Genomic DNA, 21,569 nt, shown 5'->3' on the forward strand with positions numbered 1-21,569 from the left:
CTATATTCTAAAACATTAGAGCGAGAGGTTTAAAAGAATACTATTTTATGTAATAAAAATACTTTATGCAGTCATCAAATATTTAAAATAAATATAAAGGATAATAAGGCTTCAAAATGATATAAATAGATTATCTACAACGTTTAAGGAATGTCCAGGATCATGCTTTGAAAATAGAACAAAAGCTCCATTTTGACCTACGCTGAGCATGTCCCCCCTTAATGTTTTATATTATATACATTTTATATCGCTGTATAGAATTGGCATTGTGCTTGAAAAGTAACGATACAATTTTATAGTTACCTTTTATATTTGACGAACATTTTAGAATGTATTTTCCTTTAAAAAAAAACTACTTGCGTATAAGATATAAGTAGGACATTGTTAGACTGTTAGAGGATAGCTTGTTCATACTCCTATATATACAAGTATTAGTCTTTCACTTCGTGAGCAACCATTTTATTTAGTTTGTGGCCATTGCTTCAAGCAGTTGTTTACTTAAGAAAAAAGTAAATAGGAACGGTAAAACGATCTGATGTTTCTTAAAATAGTCTTTTACAAACAAACCCCAGTTAAGTGAAAGACATTCAATGATATCCAACCAATTATAAAGTTAAAAGTATATAGAAAATAAAATGAAATGTTTGCATATTAGCAATATCTAAAGTCTGAATCTCAGAGTAATAATGTAAAAAGAGTGGGTATTGTTCTTCAAAATGAAGCCGTATTTCTTGCGTATAACGCACAGTAGAACCTCAATTTTATTATTATTAACTTAACTATGAAACGTTATACCACCATGTTGCTTCTCAGTACGGCTAATAAATTTAAACACAACATAGTTAACCATATTTTCTACTAACTTAACTAAAAATATTATATTTAACAAAAAAACAATAATTTTCAGCAACACGTGCTCACATTTTTTTAGATGAATATATTCAATCAAATCAATATTTACCGGCGACGCGACAAAAAATATTTAATTCGAGTAGAAATTTTGTTCTTAGTCTACTAACGCATATTGCGGAGGTATTTGCGTGCCAAATACTTTCTCACTTGCACTTATGGTTCGTTTTGTTCAGGCCTTGGTCTGAATGCTGTGTCGTATGAATGAGGTGATATTTATAACGGAAAATAGACAAAGAAAGAAAGATGGTATACTTTGACCACATCACGCGGAAACCCGTAAAGTAGCGATATACAAGTAAGCGATGGTCAAAATCATCAAATCAGCGTCTGATACAGATATGACGTCATAGAAAGAAAAACAACGTAGTTCACAGAAAATGGATTAGGTATGTAAATAATAATCATAACTGATTTTGCAAGAAAGACGATCACTCAGGGTCATCCAGAATTGATTGATCAGATAATTCATTTTTCATGAATGTGAAAGTAATATTAAACAGTGTAATAAAATTACGTGTTTTTCTTCTTCCGTTTTAAACGTAATCTATAAAACGACCTACGCTAGCGTATTGAAACTGCTCATGATATGGACCCTGGAAGCCATCCATTTACTGAAACCGCATATGGTTTTGAACTGTGTGCACTGTTAAACTTATGATATCTGTTTATAGAAATATATTTTTACAAAGCATTTGATCGTATGCGTTTATATACAGTATACATATAGGTACGTTAATATACTTAGTAAAGATAATGTGTATATATATAAAAAAACCGAAATGATAAGTTTATTTATAATATTTATATTGTAGAAAACTTAAACTGGTATAATAAACCGTTTTTTATTCAACAAAAAATAATTCACAAGATTTGAGAAATATAACAATTTTTATTGAATCTACATATTATTTTTTAATAAATTATTCGCTAGTGCAAGTACGTTAAAACTAAAATTTGGAGAGATCCTGACGTCGACTAAAAATAAGGTAAGTAAGTACAGTAAAAACGAAACAATGATGCGGTTAGTCGATTGTATATTATGTACGTATATGTACGAATACGCGGTCATCGGCTGCCAGGGATTTATCACGGCTCCCCATACGCACGCACACTATCAACCGACCGCATTATTGTTTCGTTTTTACTTTATCTACTTGTTATTGGTAAGTTGATTAAAGCCACAAAATCTGATTGCCAAAATTAACGCAATTTGAGATGCGCTTCAGATTTGTATGAATACTCGCTAATTCGTCGTAATTAGGTAGGACAAACGTGGCATAATTGATAAAGTACATTAGCACGAATCTTGTAGTTGTAGGTTCGCTTTGTGGGTTACATTTTTTCTAGTAGATATTTAGAGCTGATTGGTTTTCCAATTATGTATAAACTGGTATATTCAATGCTGTGTATAATTTAGTTACTAGTTCAATACGGAAACAAACTAAAAAATAAGTAGTAAATTAGTGATTTCATATATTGTGAAAAGATGTTCTATTTATTTAATTCTGTAAAAGGAAAAAAATGAGACTCCTTATAGTCAAAAGCTGTGCCTCATAATATTACAATATAATAATTATTCGTAGCGTTTTCTGGTTTTTTTTATATAAGTACCTACATAAGTAGGTATATAAAAAGTGGTTAATATTCTGACATACATTATATCATTATATCATTCTATTCTAACTTATTAAAAACAGTTGAAAAAATAATTACAAGATAAAAAGAACTTTTTATACATAACGTTTTTAAATTTTCTGTTGAATCATATAAACTTGACTTGACTAGCTTAAACGATCAAAAAAGTTTTTACTTTATAGAAATAATACTGAAATGTCATTTTGACATGTCATATTGATTTCCATAGTAATGCACGTATATATTAATAATTTAGTTGCTAGGACCCCAGACCCCTAGCAACCAATAATGGTGTCGAAATAACTTTTCATACAAAACAGAATTAACTGAAAATTAATTCAATTCTACTTAAAGATGGCTAAAAGTATTAAAAAATGCATTGGCATCGTGTTCTGATAATATGTTCTAAAAGTTTCAAATGTCTAGCTAGTCGGGAAGTTAGTTAAAAATCGATTGCACGATTTGTACCGGACAAATAAGAATACGAGCTAAGAAAAACGTTGTATTGTAATAATAACAGTTGAAATACAATAATCTCATGAAAGATTTTTTGGTGTATTTTGTGAGGAATCAGCGAAAGTTTTCCGTTCCGTATCCTTCTATTCGATTGAATCTTTAGCGAGCTTTATAAGTTTCAAAACTTTTTGGGGATGTAATTGAGCATCGTACAAGATTTTTATTGATTAAAATTTATTTGCGATTCAAAATTATTATGGGAGAAGAATATAATCAAAATATATTCAATGTTTGTTAACTCAGTATTTGCATTTTTTTCACAGCACAAACGCAAAGTTAGGCAGCTTTTATCGCTATTAATGAAGTAGAAAACACAGAGACTGGATGCACTTGAAATATGGTACTGGAAACATCTTGGCATTCGAACAGAATCTTTTGGTTTGTCTACACAAGACTCTCCAGCTTTTTGACTAGCCCATATGAAACAATGAGAGCATGGAAAACTGGTAGAATGTGGTAAACGAGGATGAGGACGACTTCCCTAAACAAATACACAACCTGCCGTTTAATACCGAGAAAGTCAAAGCCAAACAAAATATACTCAGGATCATGTGTGTTACAATCCTGAATCATGAGATTACGACAAACGTTAATAAAAATAATTATTTTACTATATCACAAAACGATGATAAAAGAAACTGATTTAAGATTATTTATTTTAAAGACATATCGGCATTCGGAAGATTTAAAACATTAAATATTACAAGGGATCAAGATGGCATATACTATAAAGGGGCGGATTTACCAATACTCTTAGTGCGTGCATGATGATTAAGGGGCCGCCGCTGATAAGGCCCTATTTAAAATAATTTGCAAAAATAGTCTCCAAAAATATTAATTTTCCTCAAAATGAATAAAGTAATTTAACCATAAACTATAGATACATCTAGACGCCACCCGTTGCATTGCTAGATGAAGCCGCGTGCCTTGCGTTTGGTTTGTGGGCGAGCGAACGCATTCGTCTACAAATGTTTGAGACCATAGACCATTTCGCTAGTGCTCGCCCAAAGTGCTCGCACTAGACGCTCAGAATTAAAATATAATTTTCTATTTTTTTTACGTTATATAGTATTTTTAAGCGGTCAAAATGCAACCATTAGATAAAGATATCCATAATTTAAGTTATTTTAAAGAAACACTAGGTCACTGATATTAAAATATATAATAATATACAAATAAATTATTACGAACATGTATCAACTTACCTACGAAACGTAATACCATCTTCTTGCTTATCAGTACGGCTACCACATTTTAAGGCAACACACATAACTATCTTTTTACTTAATTAACTAAAAATATTTACCACTGACTTTATGTTTAACACAAAAAATAGCAATTTTAGCAACACGAGCTTGCAGGTTATCGACGCTATGTGAAGCGTTTCGTCACGATTTGCCGGCGATACTTTTGGAAACTAGCTCACACATATGTAGACTTTTTATCTTACTCGAGCGCGTGTCTCAGAGATTGTAAGGGTGCCGAATACTTTCTCACTCGCACTCATGCATCGTTTTTGTTCAGGCCTTGAATTTAACGCAAAAAACGCGTTTTTCAATTTCGAAGAAAATGTTTTAACAACAAATTAAAAACAATTTTATACTATATTATATTTTGTAACTTATTCTTTTAAAAATATATGTAAGTATAATAATATAACTACTATAATTTATGAAATGCCGATTTTCAAGTCACTCGCCATTGTTAGGTAGATAGTAGATTTTTGTTTAACAAATAAATAATAAAATGATGTATTTTTTCTATAGAATAGTGTAAGGGGTGGCGAGGTAAATGGCATTGCGAGTCCCCACTTGACTGCCTTGTTAAATTCCTCCCTGATATATGAAGTATTTGATGAAATGTTTAGTATGGTGTTTATATTTATTAGCAAAGTGATAAAGCATAGTTTCTCTTAGGAAACAGTACGTCAAATAAATAGTTACCTACTATATTACACGGACTTCTCCCAAAGATGCGTACAACAATAGTAATATGTTATTCCGTGATAATATGTTATCCTTACCCTAAATTGGTGTTGGTATTCCAGCAAGTCCTTCGAAAAGAATATATTCCCGAAGGATAAGCAATCCATCGTAATGTCCAACACGAAATAAGGAGGATCGCAGAAATAAAAGGAAACTGGGACGAATGAAACACAGGGCAGGTGAACCGAACTTTTCCGTATATGTACTTGTATTTTATTTTGCCGACGTTTCAGTATTACGTTTGTCCTAGAAAAGAGTTCTCTCCTAGTAGCTTTAATTACATTTATATAAATTACCAAACCATAATCAAATCAACTTATGAGATAAAATACTACGCCAGATGAAATATTACGCCATTTAGATATTATACTACCGCCTCATACACGAATTTGCCCTCTTTTGGTTGGACACATCTTCATTAAAAATATAATATAATATAATATACTAGTTCAAATATATTTGACATTATGATGCATTCACCGTTTTTTCGTACTAGTCTAAAAAAATCTATAAAAAACTATCCTGTATACCCAGTTTAAGTCGTATACGTATATTCTTGCCACCAGTATACAAAACCTGCCTAGCTGATATGTGAATTTTCATTTTTACGTGATTTTACGGGGTTTCCAACCTAATAGAGTAATTATTGCAGTAACAGCTCCTCATTTTATCTCGATCCTTCAAATGAAATTTTCTTTAACATCCCCAAAGATTCACCTCGGAACATTCGTAGATCTTAACTTAAAACTTATAATATTATATCTCATATCTCGCCTAAGAAAATATTACAATGTAAGCAGTAAGGAAGTGATTTAATTAAATCATTGTCAAATTGCAATTAAGTTTATGTTCAGATTGCAGTGCAATGAAACCAAGTAACTCATTAGTAAAAAAATAAAATAAACTAAAATCCTAATTACTTTTTAGTTTAATGAGACATATTATCAAGGGAATAATTATTAATATTTACAGAAACTAAATTAGTTAAAAAAAGTATACTTAATTAAATTATAAAATAAATCTGATTTAAATGATAAGCTTAGCTTAGTAGTTTAGATAATCAATCGTAAATAACTTAACACTAAATAAAAATACGTATTGCCGTAACAATAAGTACCTATCAATATTGCACTGTAAGTCAATGTTTGCTGAACGTAGGTGTCCCCCATCTCATACCCGTCAATGCGATACCCTGTATATTCTCGATCCATTTTTTACCGACCATCCTCTTGATACCACCCATGCTTCCCTTAGCGGTTTGGGGCGTCTGTTATAAAACTTTATACAATAAAATTAAGTATTTTTAACTGAACATATTGATTTGTTAATTTTTCAGGTGAGCAAAATTTAAAGTGGATGAATGCTTCGCCTACACGAGGCAATTTGATAATACACCTGTCACATTTTGTAAAACTATTTCAAACTGCAATTGATGCTTTGCATCGAAGTCGATGTGCTGTTATCTACCATAAAAACCTTAAATATATATTTCAAGAAAATACGTAGGGAACATAAAAACACTGCCTTGAAAACAATTATTATTGACATTAGAAAAAACGTTATTATAAAAAACGTATGTAATATTTAAATGTTTCAATATATTCTGTCTATAGTTATTCTAGAGAAAACCAGTTATATACAAACTGATAAGACTATTTGAGCGATTAATAATGTCTTATATTATTTTTATTCTTCCATATCCGTTTTGCAGTCATGTTAAGAACACCACGTGGCGTCTCCAAGAATCCCTATCGCTCGCCAGTCTTCTTGCTTCTTCTCAGGTCATGCCAATTTCGTAGCTCCCGTTGGTCAACTGTATACAGCATGTGGGTAGTATTCAGTGGTCTTATAATATGTCAGAATCCGGTTGGCTTGAAGAAAAGGCAAGCCAGGTTGACACTCTCTTGAGGTATCCGCAGTTCACATTCGATTATCTCCTTGTAAAGTTACACTGAGCATCCTTCGAAAACGTCTGTTCTCGAAGCTCAGTATACGGTTATTCTGGGCTTTCATAAGGTACCACAACTCCCGTAAAGCAGCACCGCCAGAATTCAAACATTGAATATATATCATTATTTGGTTTTACATCTTTATATAACCGTGGGTGCCAGACATTTCCATGCGAGTAATGAGCTCTATTTGCGAAGTGTAACATCCCGTGATATGCACGCCTACATATTAATAAATATTTGCAATGTGTTTGGGAGTACAATATCTTTATGTTTGACTACTTAATATAGTTTTATAAAGCACTTTTTTCATAATTAACTAATTTTCAAAAAAGAAAAAATAAAGTTTGTATTGGAATGTAATTTTTTATTATTTATATTGAAATGGTTTTATCGATACTTAGAGGCAGCGTTGTTTTCAATTTTCAATTTATTTATTTTTTAGCATATTTTGGACATTACAAATTATAAGTTTAAGACATTCAAGACATGACATGAAACATTATTATAAAGAAGGAAAAAAAAAACAGTAATAAAAGCGATAAAAATGAAAATATAAAAAGAGAACATAATATAAACATACAAAAGCAGTGACAATACTGTCAATAGAATTATACATATTATATAGAAGTTCAAAGAAGTACACCGAGTTTGTTAAGGAGGCCCTATTTTAAGAATTTATAAAAAAGCGTCCACCTAAACTCACTCTCTCGCAAGTGGAATATATCAACAACCGAAGCAATTTGGTTCAACATAGTTATCGCCCTCCCAATTGGCATTACCAGTGGCAGATTGGTTCTGCACCTTGGGAGAATAAACAAATGATGCTCTCTATTTCTAAGATAATTATCAGGGACATACAGGTCAACACTGCCCAGAATGGTAGAGTTCTCATTTATACCTCGTATAAATCGAAAAAAATACGCAGCTAAATAAATATCTCTTCTAAATTGCAGACTGCAGTACGTAAGCATAGCTAAGAGAAAGTAAGTTGGATAAAGCTACGGATAGTATCCATACAACCTCATGTAAAGAAGTCTCAAGAATTTCTTCTGAACCCTCTCAACTATAAGGCCATACTTCAACTGATGCGGTGCCCAAACAATATACCACTCTCAAGCCTACTTCGAACTAAAGAATTTAAGAACTAAATTTTTGCATTATGCTTGGCCTTTTTTCCGACCATGTCCGATCCTAATAAGATCATATGGGCCTCCACAGAGCAGAGGTTTGCATTAACATATTTGTTTTTACGAAAAATGCATGTCAGAGCACTTGCTCAACCTATTAGGTCCATACCCTGACTCACACACAAATTGAAAAACATTATGTGCACTTGCCACGGCTTGATAGTCCAACACTTAAGCCGCGCGGCCACCGCGGGTGTCTTAGGTAGTTGGCTTAGGTTACAATAAATAATGTGATTGTATAATACCTACTACACAATTAAATTAAATTAAATTAAATACGAAATTTGCGTCAAAATCACGGTTCTGGAAAATTTAAATAACAATGTTTTTTTACCGTTTACCTAATTGGTTACAAAAACACATTTATCACATATAAATTAAGAAACATTTACGGGAGGTGGCCAAGATCCACATCGGGTTGTCGAGTCAATGATGATGATAGTTGGCCTAACTAATGCTGTGAGTTATTAAATTTGTATTCGTGCTCAGCTTTCCTTTAGTTAGTCTAGTTCTTTTCGGAAATATGAGCAGTTAGATAAAAATGGCGCAAAAACACTAATGATGCTATCGGGCATTATTGCTATGGTCGACTGCTGCTAATTTGCTGCGTGATGAACTGGTGAGGTTATCTTCTATGAAGTAACCATTTTTTTATTTACGGATTTTCATCATTAGTTCTTTTATCATATTATTATAATAGCTACCTAAATACATTATGCTTAAAATTAAATTATACGTTGTTTTGATTATTTGATTATTTTGTTGTGCTAGTTTTATGTATCTAATAGAAAATGTTATTACAAGGCATATATTTTAATAATAATTATTCTAAATATATGATATATATATATATATATATATATACATTTCACTTTTATAGTTCAAACTTAAAACCATAAACAATCATTATTATATTAATTGCGCCCGTTTGAATGAATTCAAGTCTTGCATTTACAACAAAATCAGTAGGTACACAATAGTCAGTATATGTTTTTTTAAACAAAATTATGTACGATTTGAAATGAAAATACAGTAAAGTTTTCATTTCTGGTCTTGATTGTCAATGATTCTCTAATGAAATATTTTTCTTATACCTGGCGTTAAAACAATATATTATAAGGTTTGGTCTCCTCCGGCATCCGTTTTCATACAGGTATATCGATATTTTTCTTATTTTGGACTCCCAAGGTTATAATAATGATTCGATTCAAATCCATATTGTATAATATCGACCAGGCCTTCGTTTGTATTCTGGCTTCCCGACTGATATATTTTTCTGGTGCTTTTTCCTTTCTTCTAAAACGTCGTGAGGTCTGAGAGGCACACATCGGTTTCCTAGTTAATCATATTTCTAGGGTTGGGCCTTGCAAGTACATTAATGCCTTTTCCATATCTACTTTCGCTTTTCAAAGAAGTTTATTAAGAAAAAACAGTTGCTAATATTGTCATTTTGGATCGAACTAACAAAAAGTAGGTGCATCCTTTAACGGGATGTTCGACTGGCACATGTCTGGTGCGCGATTTGTCTATCCCATATACATGGCCTGGCCATCTAAAGAGGTCAAATAAGGTGGAATGGTGACCAGTTTTATTTTACTTAGGGTATAATTACCCCAACTAAGCTATGATATTACAAAAACATAACATTCCCCAGGTGATTAAACAAGAAAATATAAACAGTATACTCGGCAGAAAGACATGGTATATTTTGTGGTTTAATTATCTCCGTGAAAACTTAAGTAAAATGAAAAACGTCTTGATGGTGACTGTGATCCAACAGAGGATGGTGAAATAATGCTAGGATGCCCGTCATCGAAACCTTGAGTGTGGGTTCATATACTGGATGAAAACGTAAGTACATATCCGTTCGTATTCTATACGTAATGCATTTTAAACATTCATTCGGGTACGTTGAAATCGTCTCAAGGGTTATGTATTCCCCATCGCTGTACTATACCACTCGATTCTTTTCTCACGTGTCTCAGGTTTGAATCCCGCGGCTCGGTTAAATTCACATTATTTTGTTTTTAAAATCTGTATGGTATTTGAAACTAATGCATATTACCTACCTAATTCGTTTGGCGAAAGGCACGCAACCAATGGTCGTAGAACCTCTGCTTACATATCTCCACACTGTGAATTATAACACATGCTTCATTTTGGTTTAGAAAAATTTAATGATAATTAAATTTTAGGTACCTTTATAGCTAGGTACATATTACATAAATAAGAATTCATTATTAATAATTAAAAGATAAAAATAACTTTTTATATACAACGTTTTTAAATTTTCTGTTGAATCATATAAACTTGACTTGACTAGCTTAAACGATCAAAAAAAAATTGTACTTGATAGAAATAATACTGAAATGTCATTTTGACATGTCATATTGATTTCCATGGCAACGCACGTATATATTAATAATTTAGTTGGTAGGACCCCAGACCCCCTAGCAACCAATAATGGTGTCGAAATAACTTTTCATACAAAACAGAATTAACTGAAAATGAATTCAATTCTACTTAAAGATGGAAAGTATTAAAAAATGCATTGACATCGTGTTCTGATATATTCTAAAAGTTTCAAATGTCTAGCTAGTCGGGAAGTTAGTTAAAAATCCATTGCAAGATTTGTACCGGACAAAGAACCACCGGACAAATAAGAATACGAGCTAAGAAAAACGTTGTAAAATGAAACAATCTACCATACCAATAGGATTGAGGATCTAGGACGATTCACCGCCGGGATAACTGAGCGCCACGCATCGAATGAAATTCGAAAATAAAACGACGTTCGTGAATTATATGTACTTTTAAAATACATATTTATTATTATTATTTATATTTAAATTATTATTTAATACTTAGTGAGAATTTAAATATGCACATGTAAATAATGATTTAATTATGCATAATATGTTAAGTTCAAACGAGAACTGGGTTCTTTTGTGTCTATACAAGCACTCAGGCATGATAGATAATTCGCAATCCGCAATAATAAAAACATTATGTTAACAGCTAAATACTAAGTAGTAGATAGAAACCGATTAAAATTCCTCGTATAATTTCTGTATAAAATCGTAACGAACGTCTATTTTATCATTCGACAGTGTATCGCCCAATTGTCCTGGCGCCCAGTTGTCCCATTTCCTTGATATTTGAAGTAGAATTACACGCATTGTCATGATGACAGTAATGATACAGTCGGTAAACATTAAAATTATATTGGAAAATACTTATCTTATTTATAATAAATCTTGATTCAGACATAATAATGTAAACGAGCACATACGCAAAATTAGAAAATTGTTAAATAAAAGGTGTGATTAAACGTTAATTTTTTTGTATTATTTTTTTTTTCAATTAGTTCAATCCAGCTTAAAAAACACCTTTATACTAAATTGAAATGGTAAGACAGGCTTAATAAAATCTTGTTCATAAAAAAGGATAATTTGATGAAATGAGTCGGATTTATTTGAATTATCTTGCAATCCTTCGTGCGCTAATATTTGGATTATTGTAATAATCTTTATTGAAGTAGCTATGTATAAAGCCGGGTTGGCATGTCTGATTTAAAGTGTATCCAATCTGCATATCGAATTCAACGCATAATAATTGAACCGCATAAATTTTCTCTCAAGTATTCACTGTGTGCGGCTATAATGCACAAAGCACAATGGCGCCCAACATCATACCGATAGGAAACCACCATATGAAGATATTTTACCTCCTCTGTCTTTTATCATACAGGAGTATATATATATATTCAACTAAAATTACTTCACCGCATTAATATATTTCCGTTATTAAATTAATACATCTAGCATGAATCGTATAATAAATTGCAAGTGGGTACCCGTTTTTTCGAGGAGTAGTGAATTTCCATGACGTGGAATTCAAACTTATGACCCACGTTTTCATTAGTATTATCATAAGCTTATCAAATAACTAACTATTTTTTAAAAACTAAAAATCATTTAATTTAATTTTACAACATAATTTAATTCATATTTACAAACAAATAACAACTATTTTAATTGTTTCGTTTTCAAGAATAGCCGTAACACATTGACTGCTGACTATATAATTACTTTTCAATTACCACATTTAAATAGCATGCTAATTATATCGATTGGCCACCTAATCGTTACGCGCTAGGTGCGTCTTTAGTGTCAAATGTGTTTTAGTCATGGTATGAGAACTGAAATAGTTATTTAGTATTTGTATGAAATTCAATACTATATAGTTAAAATTTCTAGGAAACGTTGTCATTTTGTTATTTAAATGGTGAAAATGCATAATATCACGTAATTTGTAAGGTTACCATACCACATGTTTTACGATTCTCGTAGGCCAATCCAAAAGCTACTAGCTTCTTATAACCGGAGTTCCGGGTTAAATTTTCGGTGAGATCACTATCTATATTCGTAATTTTCTCAAGCCAGGATGTTTCTATGTTTTTTTATTCTCTACTACTTACTACATTATTATAATCGGGATTTATGAACTGTTAAAAATATATATAAAACTATTATATATAATTAACTTGTTAAAAATATATATAAAAGATATTATGTTAAAAAAAACATTACTTACACTTAATGAGTTTGATGACAAGATATTCGGTTATAACTATGGTGTCATTATTTTATGATGCCAAATTGATTTAATTCGAATACTATGTAAAATTGCTGACAGCGGATTGGGAAACACGAAATGACTACGTAGCGGTTTATGGGTGGTTCGGCTTTCCTTGGGTTTTAGCCAAGCGACATTGTGAAATGCTTTTACCTTGAGCGGCGAGCACTTACACTGACTTTAGCCGGGGAGTCTGCGAGCATATAGAAACGCTGACATTATCTACAATTTATTTGGTAACAACAAAGCGTCGCAAGGCTCTGTACATTAACTTTACTGTAAAACAAAAAGCTCTGCAAAATATTGCCGATAAGAAGGCATTAAAGCTCAGATTCGGCCAAACTTGGAACTGCAACTTTGCATCTGATAACAAAGTTGCATTTTTTTAAAGTGATATTAATGTTGTGTTTTCTTGTAAAGTAACAAATCTAGGGGCGTTAAAGCAGGCTGGATAAAATATCAACGGACATATTTAAGCTGTACATTTATTTTATTTTCGTTAGTTATTTGTTTTGCAAAGCCATTACCAAGAAAATCTGTGTTATTTAAACTAAATTCTCTCTCTTGCTGAAGATAAAAAGTAGAAGGAACAAGTCGTGAATATTACTATACCTCTTGATGTTTTTCTTGTAAACCCTGTTTGATATAACACGCAATAAATAACTTAGAAGTTACACATTGTACATTCTGTGATGGAATACCATGCGTAAATGTCAGAAAATACACATACACATATTTCAATAACGGAGTGAAACAGTAGGTAAACATGAAAAGAATACACATATTATATTTGATGCTTTTGGCTTTTAAATTATTTTCTACAATACTCTCAAACCACAACGAAATGAGCAGAATCCTTCCAATAACAATATTCGTTAGTGGTAATCATTAGTCATATTAATTTATCTAGCGAATTTTTAATCGACTATATTGTCATTTGCATACTATGTAGGCAGGGAACTCAGAAATAATGGGAACTGAAATACATAACGGGTAAGGCGATAGCAGGTAACCGACTCGAGTAAGGAAGAATCTGGGTTAAACTTACACACGTGTCAAGAATACGTTTTACGTCGAAAACTGAAAACTGCTCTCGGTTTATGCATTTACGCTCATTTAATGTTGGTGTATTACACACACTATTGCACGTGCATAATGCCTGATTCATTTTCGTAGAACACTCACATATTCAAAACCCTGCATCACAAGATGCAGCGTATTGAATATAGCCTATCGGTATTCTCTTTATTATCTGTTATGTGGATGTAGGTAACAGTTTCATGATTAGGTATTGTAAAATTAGGGTTACCAGACGAAAAGTAACGATTTGAGGACAAATGATTTGGAATGGAGGAAGTTGTGGTAGAGTTATAGTGATTTGAAACGAAAAATAACTATCAAAATGGTTTATGTAATGCATAATTTATTCTTTTCGTGCCATACTCTATTGGAGTTCAGCCAAAGACAGGGTGATTATGACTATACCGTCTGTTACCCAGCAGCTGTATTCATACGAATAACCAAGTCACAAAATGAAGCGTCGTCAACTGCTACGTTTACCGTTGATCTTTCCTTGGATAACGAGTTGATGCATGATGTACGTTTATCCTCTTATCAACATTTGTCTCCCCTTTAGTCCAACGAATATTGTGAATACGTATATATCAACCTACAGCTTCGATAAAATTGAAAGTCTCAACTCTTCAAGACATCTCCTGGTTCAGCGTAGGAACCTCCATCGTATAGAAAAGGATTGGGACAACATGACCATGACCAATAATACATATGTAGTTAATGCATACAAATGTACTCACATACTAATAAAAATCGCGACGCACTTATTTTCTGAAAAACAATTTTTTAAGACATTTAAAAATATGAACATGGATATAGTGCATATCGATAGAGAATAGAGGACCGATTCTAAAATGAATGGATGAAATTTGTCCTGTTTTTGGATATCATAATATGGTAACCCTATGTGCGATAACACATCAACACAGTCCACCTACGTGAGAATGAATATAGGTGGACATTGTTTTATAGATTCTTAAAATAGGGTCTACTTAGCTCATTTGATGTACTTCCTTGTATCTAATTTATAATTTTTGTATTTACGCTTTCTACTGTTAAAAAATAACTTACCTATTAGGTACTGATCTATTTTTATATATATACTGTTTTAATAATCTTTCTTTGTTTCTAAATGTGATGTTGTGAACGTATTAAATTAATAATTTGTAATGTTCACAATATGTAAAATAAATGTAATTTGATTTGATTTGATAAAAAATAATTATTGAGAAGGATAAGAGGAATCATCTAGACTAAATAATACACAAGTATTTTTATATGGTTTTATTTAATAAGTAAAAATAAAATAAATAAAATTATTTAAATAATCAAATAATTCTCTACATCATTTAGAATTTGCCAATACTAAACATTCTTCGCCATATTGACTAAAATTAAACTAATATTATAGTTAACACAATGCCCTGTCAAAACATAACAATTCACATTTTAAATGCGTGTTAAAAGATGCATACCAATCTAGTTTAACTATTATAGTCTAACGTGTACAAAAGTTTTTCTTTTTCTATGAATTAAATAATATTTACAAAATATATGATACAAGAAGTCCATACATTGTTTCAAAAGAGGCCTGTAGAAACATTTTTCGTCGATTTAAATGAGTTCTATATTACTATTTAAAGTTAACTATGCATGCCGCAAAGTCTCAGTAGTTAGTAAGTAATTTATTATTTATATTGTAAAATCGTTTTGCAGAACCATTTTTTTTTGCGTACAGTCCTCTGGATTTAATAATAATTAATACCTACAATATTTTATGAAAAGCTATTTTCATAGTATACAATATCAAAACATGAGACTGCTGTGTTTCATTTTTTAAGTATTGTAAAATTAAAAATAATAATATATTATAATACAATTACATGAACATATTATTAATATTATTATGTTGTAAAACAATAAAAAATGAGAAAGGAAATCAAAGTTTTGCAGAGAAAAAAAAAACTTATCGAAATAATAATACTTGAAGAGCTGAGGATTAAACGGATACAAGTGCATAGGTAACCAAGTTGAATAAATCAACCTCAAAAAATAAATAATATGTGATTATAAATTCTATTTAACCATCATGTAAATAGAGTTATTATTTTATATTACTATTCCATGAAAGAATATTCATATGTCTTTATGTTTCTTAATGTTTTTAGGGATTGAATGAGACATACTCGTAGTAACAATATTTTATAGAAAAGTTTAATGGATTTGAATGAAATACTATTTTTTAAACAAAACTGGTCCATGTTAACGTCCCTTTTCACGCATAAATAGGTATACGAAAACTGCTATATGTCACTTATACGTCTTTAATCCTCACTCTTTTAATAAACACATTTGAGAATAATAAAAAATAATAATATGTATAAGCAGCCTCGTAAAATTTAATTAACAAATTAATTAATTCTTTTAATAATATTTATTGATTATTTATATAAATCATGTATAGAAGTATCTAATTTTTCACAGAATATTTTTAATTTAAGTTATTTCAGCCTCTGGACGTCCATGGACTTGTAAGTTTTCGTTATAAGAATTTTAGGTTTCTGTTATGCATATACCTAAAAAGGTAAATTGGCTCTCAAAGATATGAAACTCTAGATAATATTAAATATGTACTTAATAATTGTCTGCAACATTATACATAGGTACGCTAAATTGGCTTCGAGGTACAGAAATGTGAAGGGTTTATTTTATTTTTTACTACCTTTTTATTCGTGTCAATAATATAAATTGCTTTAACTCACAAATCGTAACTAAGATATTAAATTTCTTTTCCATTACTTTTAGCGTTGGTGCATTTTTTGTAGTATAAATGTTCGTGTTTTTTTTGTGTGCAAGCACATTCAAAGATGTGATAGTATTTTGGTTAACGTGTGCTGTAGCGTGTAAGAGATTACGTAGAATGCGTCAGTAATAAATCGTGTTTTTTGCGAGCGCCCCTCGCTACTGAAATCGTAGTTATGTTTGTGAGCAGTTGGAAAATCTTGGCCCCATTTGCAGTTTTCCACAGTAATGGGCACATAATTGACTTAATTGCTCGAGACACACTGTTTGTCCTTGTGAACATTCCAACGGAAAACATTTTAAATATTCTGCAAAGAAATTGCGTCGGATAAACTTCACATTTTATTTAGGTACATTTTGCAATTAGATTTTGAATGTAAGAATAAAAGAATAACATAATAATATTTCTCCTTTTCCATTATTTGTTTCATTTCATCAATTCTTTATTATCCTATAAGTAAGCTAATGCCATATCATTGTCGGAAGAAAACAATATTTTTTAATATAATAATTCTATAATGGTGAACATCGTTTAATTTACGAATGTGTTTTTATTAAGTTTACTTTTCAGTGTTTTAAATCAAAATATTAGAATAAATATATCAAAAGTAAAAAAAAGACTTTTGGAATAACGCATTTTTTATGCGTTTATTGCTATTGTATCTAGTAATAGATGTGTGATTTTAAGATTTTTGGGTTTATGTTATAGAAACACGCAAACAGTAGGCTTTGAAAAATATAATAATTTAAGTACAAAATCTACTATAATTTTTGGCAAAATTGGACTACAAGAAAACTGAGTCTGAGAACAAGTATTATTTATTATCTGAGTATTTTTTTTTACAAACTGACCAATTGAATGTTTTTAGTTCCAAATTTAAATTTACAATGAATGAATTGAATTGTACATCATGAAAAGTTAAATAAATAAATTATTGTTTTTAAAGTATTTTTCAAACTTTCTGATAGTACCTACAATAATTTAAATAAGTTCAGTTAGTTTCAATATTCACCAAAATTATAAACAATTATTACTTTCATCCACAGCGTATATTGAATTCATTCAGTTGATGTTTACTAATGAATTTCGTTAGAACAATATACTTAATTTTTTTTTGAGATTGAATCGTTATAGAAAAAGTGTCTGTTTTCTTATTGTTGCACCAATCTACTTATATAAATTATTTAGATTTCAATTATTATTATTATGTAATATCATTTTGTCAGCACACAAAACATTAATAATGTGATATTTTCATGATTCAAAAACATTAATTTAGTCACATATTATGCAAGACGATGTTTTTTCCGAAATCATTTGCATAATATTTAAGTCATTTTACATATAATATCTTTTACATGTTATGTTATATTATAATATGAAGGTGGATAATTCAAATTAAAACATATAAAATAAAAGTTTAATCGTGAAAGCGTGCTGATATCCTTCCTATCAGTAAAGCGTTTTTGTAAGAGTAATTAGTAGTATTTAATTTATTTTCTCTTAGAGAATAATCGTTGAAAATATTCCACTTCTTCTTCAACATCAGTCTTTACAAATATTTTATTTCAATCAATTTTTTAAAAAGTTGTTTTTATTAATTTCACTTTTCACCATTGTTTATTTCTCGCTATTCATTATTCATTACTTCAATGTGTTTTAATCAGTGTTATTTAAAAATCACGATCAATATTCTCATTATATCACTTAATTTAAATATGTTTTTTACTTCACATTTCCGGTATGCAATCTTCACTTCAAAATAAATAAAAGTTAAAAACATAAACGACTTAAGAGAACATAGCATGAAATAATAAGAAGGCAAAATAAATTTATCAACCATTATAAGGACATAAGTTGTATTAATATTAAATGATCAGAATAGATATCTATCTACTCGTTTTTTTTTTGTTTTTAATCGAAAGTACAACATGTTGGTTATTGATAGCTCTCCATATAATCACAAATTTTATCATAAACCTACTTCCTGCTCTCTTAAAAAACATGTATTTATAGAACTAAACGATTGAACATATAATTTATAATACGTGCGACATTGAGAGTACAAATCGAATTTGGACTAAAACTTAATATACCTACATAAGGTTAATATTAACATTTTAATCCATCGAAAACATTATGAAATCAGACTTTGGCATAATATTAAAGAAAACATCCAAACTGTGCACAGTCAAAACAGATAATTTTAATATTTTTTAAACAATAGTTTTTATAATAGGCAGTCAATTTTTAAAAACAAAGATTGTCGGGTGATTGCACTACATTTGAAAAAGGATCACGTAACAATTATAACAAAGAATTTTCAAATAGTAAAATTTCAGGTTTATATTGAATATCCTATTTAGATACATGCAAATATATAAATTATTCATTTAGAGTAGTGTATCTCAACCGGTGGTCCTCCAAAAAAATTCAGGTCGTACTATGTGTATAAATAATAATCATTATTTCTGTGTTAGCGGTCCACAAAACATTCCTCCTATTTTCAGTGGTCCGCAGGTGTAAAAAGGTTGAGAAAGACTGATTTAGACTGCTCTATTGACAATAAATGTTTTTTGACTTATATGTATTCTTAATGTCGCTTAACTAATATATTATTATGTATAAGTACTGTTATAATTAATTTTTTCAGTCAGTTTAATTGAAATGTGATTAAAAATTAACTGTATAATCAATAAAAAGAAACGGAAATGGTAAACTAAATAAGAAATAGTTTTATTTATTTTGCACATTTTGTGAATCCAGGCTGACGTATATAATTCTTCATTCACTAAGCGGCATGTAATTACGACTGAACACGAGGTGTTAACTGTTCACTTTGTATATTGACGTCCAAAACGTGAACTATGACGTTACTAGCAGAGTGGTCGCTCTCCACAATATGAGCAGCACCACGAGGAGTTGTGAGGGCGGTAAAGCAGTCAGGCTGGGCGCAAAAGCGGCAGCGGCGGGCGCGGGGCCCCCCAATGCTGCTCTGGAACGCCACCGCACGTGGTACATTGGGGCTGTTCGTGTCATCGCCAGGACCCTGAGTAAACCGAAGCAAACGATCAAGTATTATTATACAATGAGAAAATAATACAAAACTCACATGCCTTATTCAACTTACACACAACGAATGAAAGTGCGAGTGTGTGTCATCATTACTTATCATAAATATTAAAATGAGAATATTGGCAACCCTATTTAAAATTGCTGCGGTAGCAGTGCGCTCGGCTTTTAGCCCAAAGGTATACTGGAATGATTCTACAATGGCACCATGGGTACGGTAAAAGCAATTCGCAGTTGTATTTGTATCGTTTGGTAGCATTGAAACAAGCACTGTGCCAAACAATACTAATGCACCTACGAATCGCCGCTGGTGCCACTGTAGAACGGTAATGTGTATGGAAAGGAAAGAGCTATCAAGTCGGTTCAACAAGCTGTTGGGTCTATCGGATCGTCCGACCTGGTCGCCACAAAGGCCACTTTTTTGCATTCATAAAATTTGTTGACGTTCTTTTTACTTATCATTTTTTCAGTTTAATTTAGTGAAAGCACACTTGAGTGCGCGGCGATTTGCTTCTCAGACATTCCGATCATAAAAAATAATGATATAAATATGTTCCATCCAAACGTAGGGTCTCGTAATACGTCCGATTAAGATAAGGTGTGGTGTCGGGCTGGTGTGGTTTAGTAGGGCCATTAACTTTAATGTGATTATAATATAATTATGGGTGCTATTTTTCTACATTCTTACACATTTAACTATCGTCGACCCTAAGAAGATCATATATGGGCCTCCATAGAATGGGGTTGTATTAATGGTTTTAATTTTTTTTACGTAGTATAATTATTATTTAAGATATTTTAATCAATATTAGCTTTTATTTATATTGCTCAGTGGTACAACATTCGAACAGTGATAGGTCGAGATCAAAAACAAACTATATATATATTTTTTATTAATAGTCATTGAATTTATTTTTCATGTAAAATCAGCTCCACAAATTTTTAGCACAGCAAATCTATCTTACGAATATTGAATTTTTAATTCTGATTTCGCTTTTTATATTCAAACTTGTCTAATAAAATTACACATATGAATAAATAATGACGTATACGCACGAGTGGCTAATAATAATTATTCATACATAACCCACAATAACAGTGCCCAAAAAATTGTAGAATATCCAATTCTAAAGAAAATAAACAAACGATTGCTTATATTTTTCGATGCTAGGAATGCGTTCAAGGGCGGTTTAGTGCCTCTATACACGGGTTTTATTACAATTATTTGAAACAGAAATTAGTGGAGAGGTAAAAATTCGTCGCGGTGTAAGACAGGGTTGTATATTGTCACCTTTGCTATTTAACATGTACTCGGAAGCTATTTTCAAGGAAGCCTTACAAGGTGAATCGGTGGGTATTATGGTTAATGGCAAACATATTAACAATATACGATATGCCGATGATACTGTGCTGATTGATGATAGTTTAAAGAGTTTACATCAACTGGTAGAAAAGGTTAATGAGGTCAGTAATTCTTATGGTTTAAAAATGAACCGCAAGAAAACAAAACTATTACTAGTATCAAAAACAGCGACACCAGACACCAACACAAATTTTGTCATTAACAGCGAACCAATCGAACGTGTGACCCATTATAAATATTTAGGTTAGAGGCGATATTATTCCCTCATCAACACTGTCTTTTGGGCGGTCGTTGTGTTGGTACAATATATATAAATGGGACCAGTCTCAGGAAATAAAAACTAGAATTGAGATCGCAAGGAGCGCCTTTCTCAAAATGAGACGCCTCCTTAGCAATCGAGATGTTAACCTAGGTCTGAGACTGCGTGTGGTA

General features: G+C 31.1%; 1 protein-coding gene across 1 annotated transcript in view; it reads right to left on the bottom strand.

Moving 5' to 3' along the window:
- Positions 1-18,284: 18,284 nt before the first annotated feature.
- Positions 18,285-21,569, bottom strand: part of LOC147072353 (uncharacterized) — a 255,419-nt gene continuing 252,134 nt past the window's right edge. Inside the window, exon 16 of the mRNA XM_085946675.1 lies at positions 18,285-19,751. Coding sequence (XP_085802801.1) covers positions 19,568-19,751 — 184 coding nt within the window. The 3' untranslated portion in view covers positions 18,285-19,567. The remainder of the gene's footprint in view (positions 19,752-21,569) is intronic.

This window comes from Rhyacophila brunnea, unplaced genomic scaffold (assembly GCF_057557595.1).
Source record: "Rhyacophila brunnea isolate RB1 unplaced genomic scaffold, BYU_Rbru_1.0 scaffold_2, whole genome shotgun sequence".
Lineage (NCBI taxonomy): Eukaryota > Metazoa > Arthropoda > Insecta > Trichoptera > Rhyacophilidae > Rhyacophila > Rhyacophila brunnea.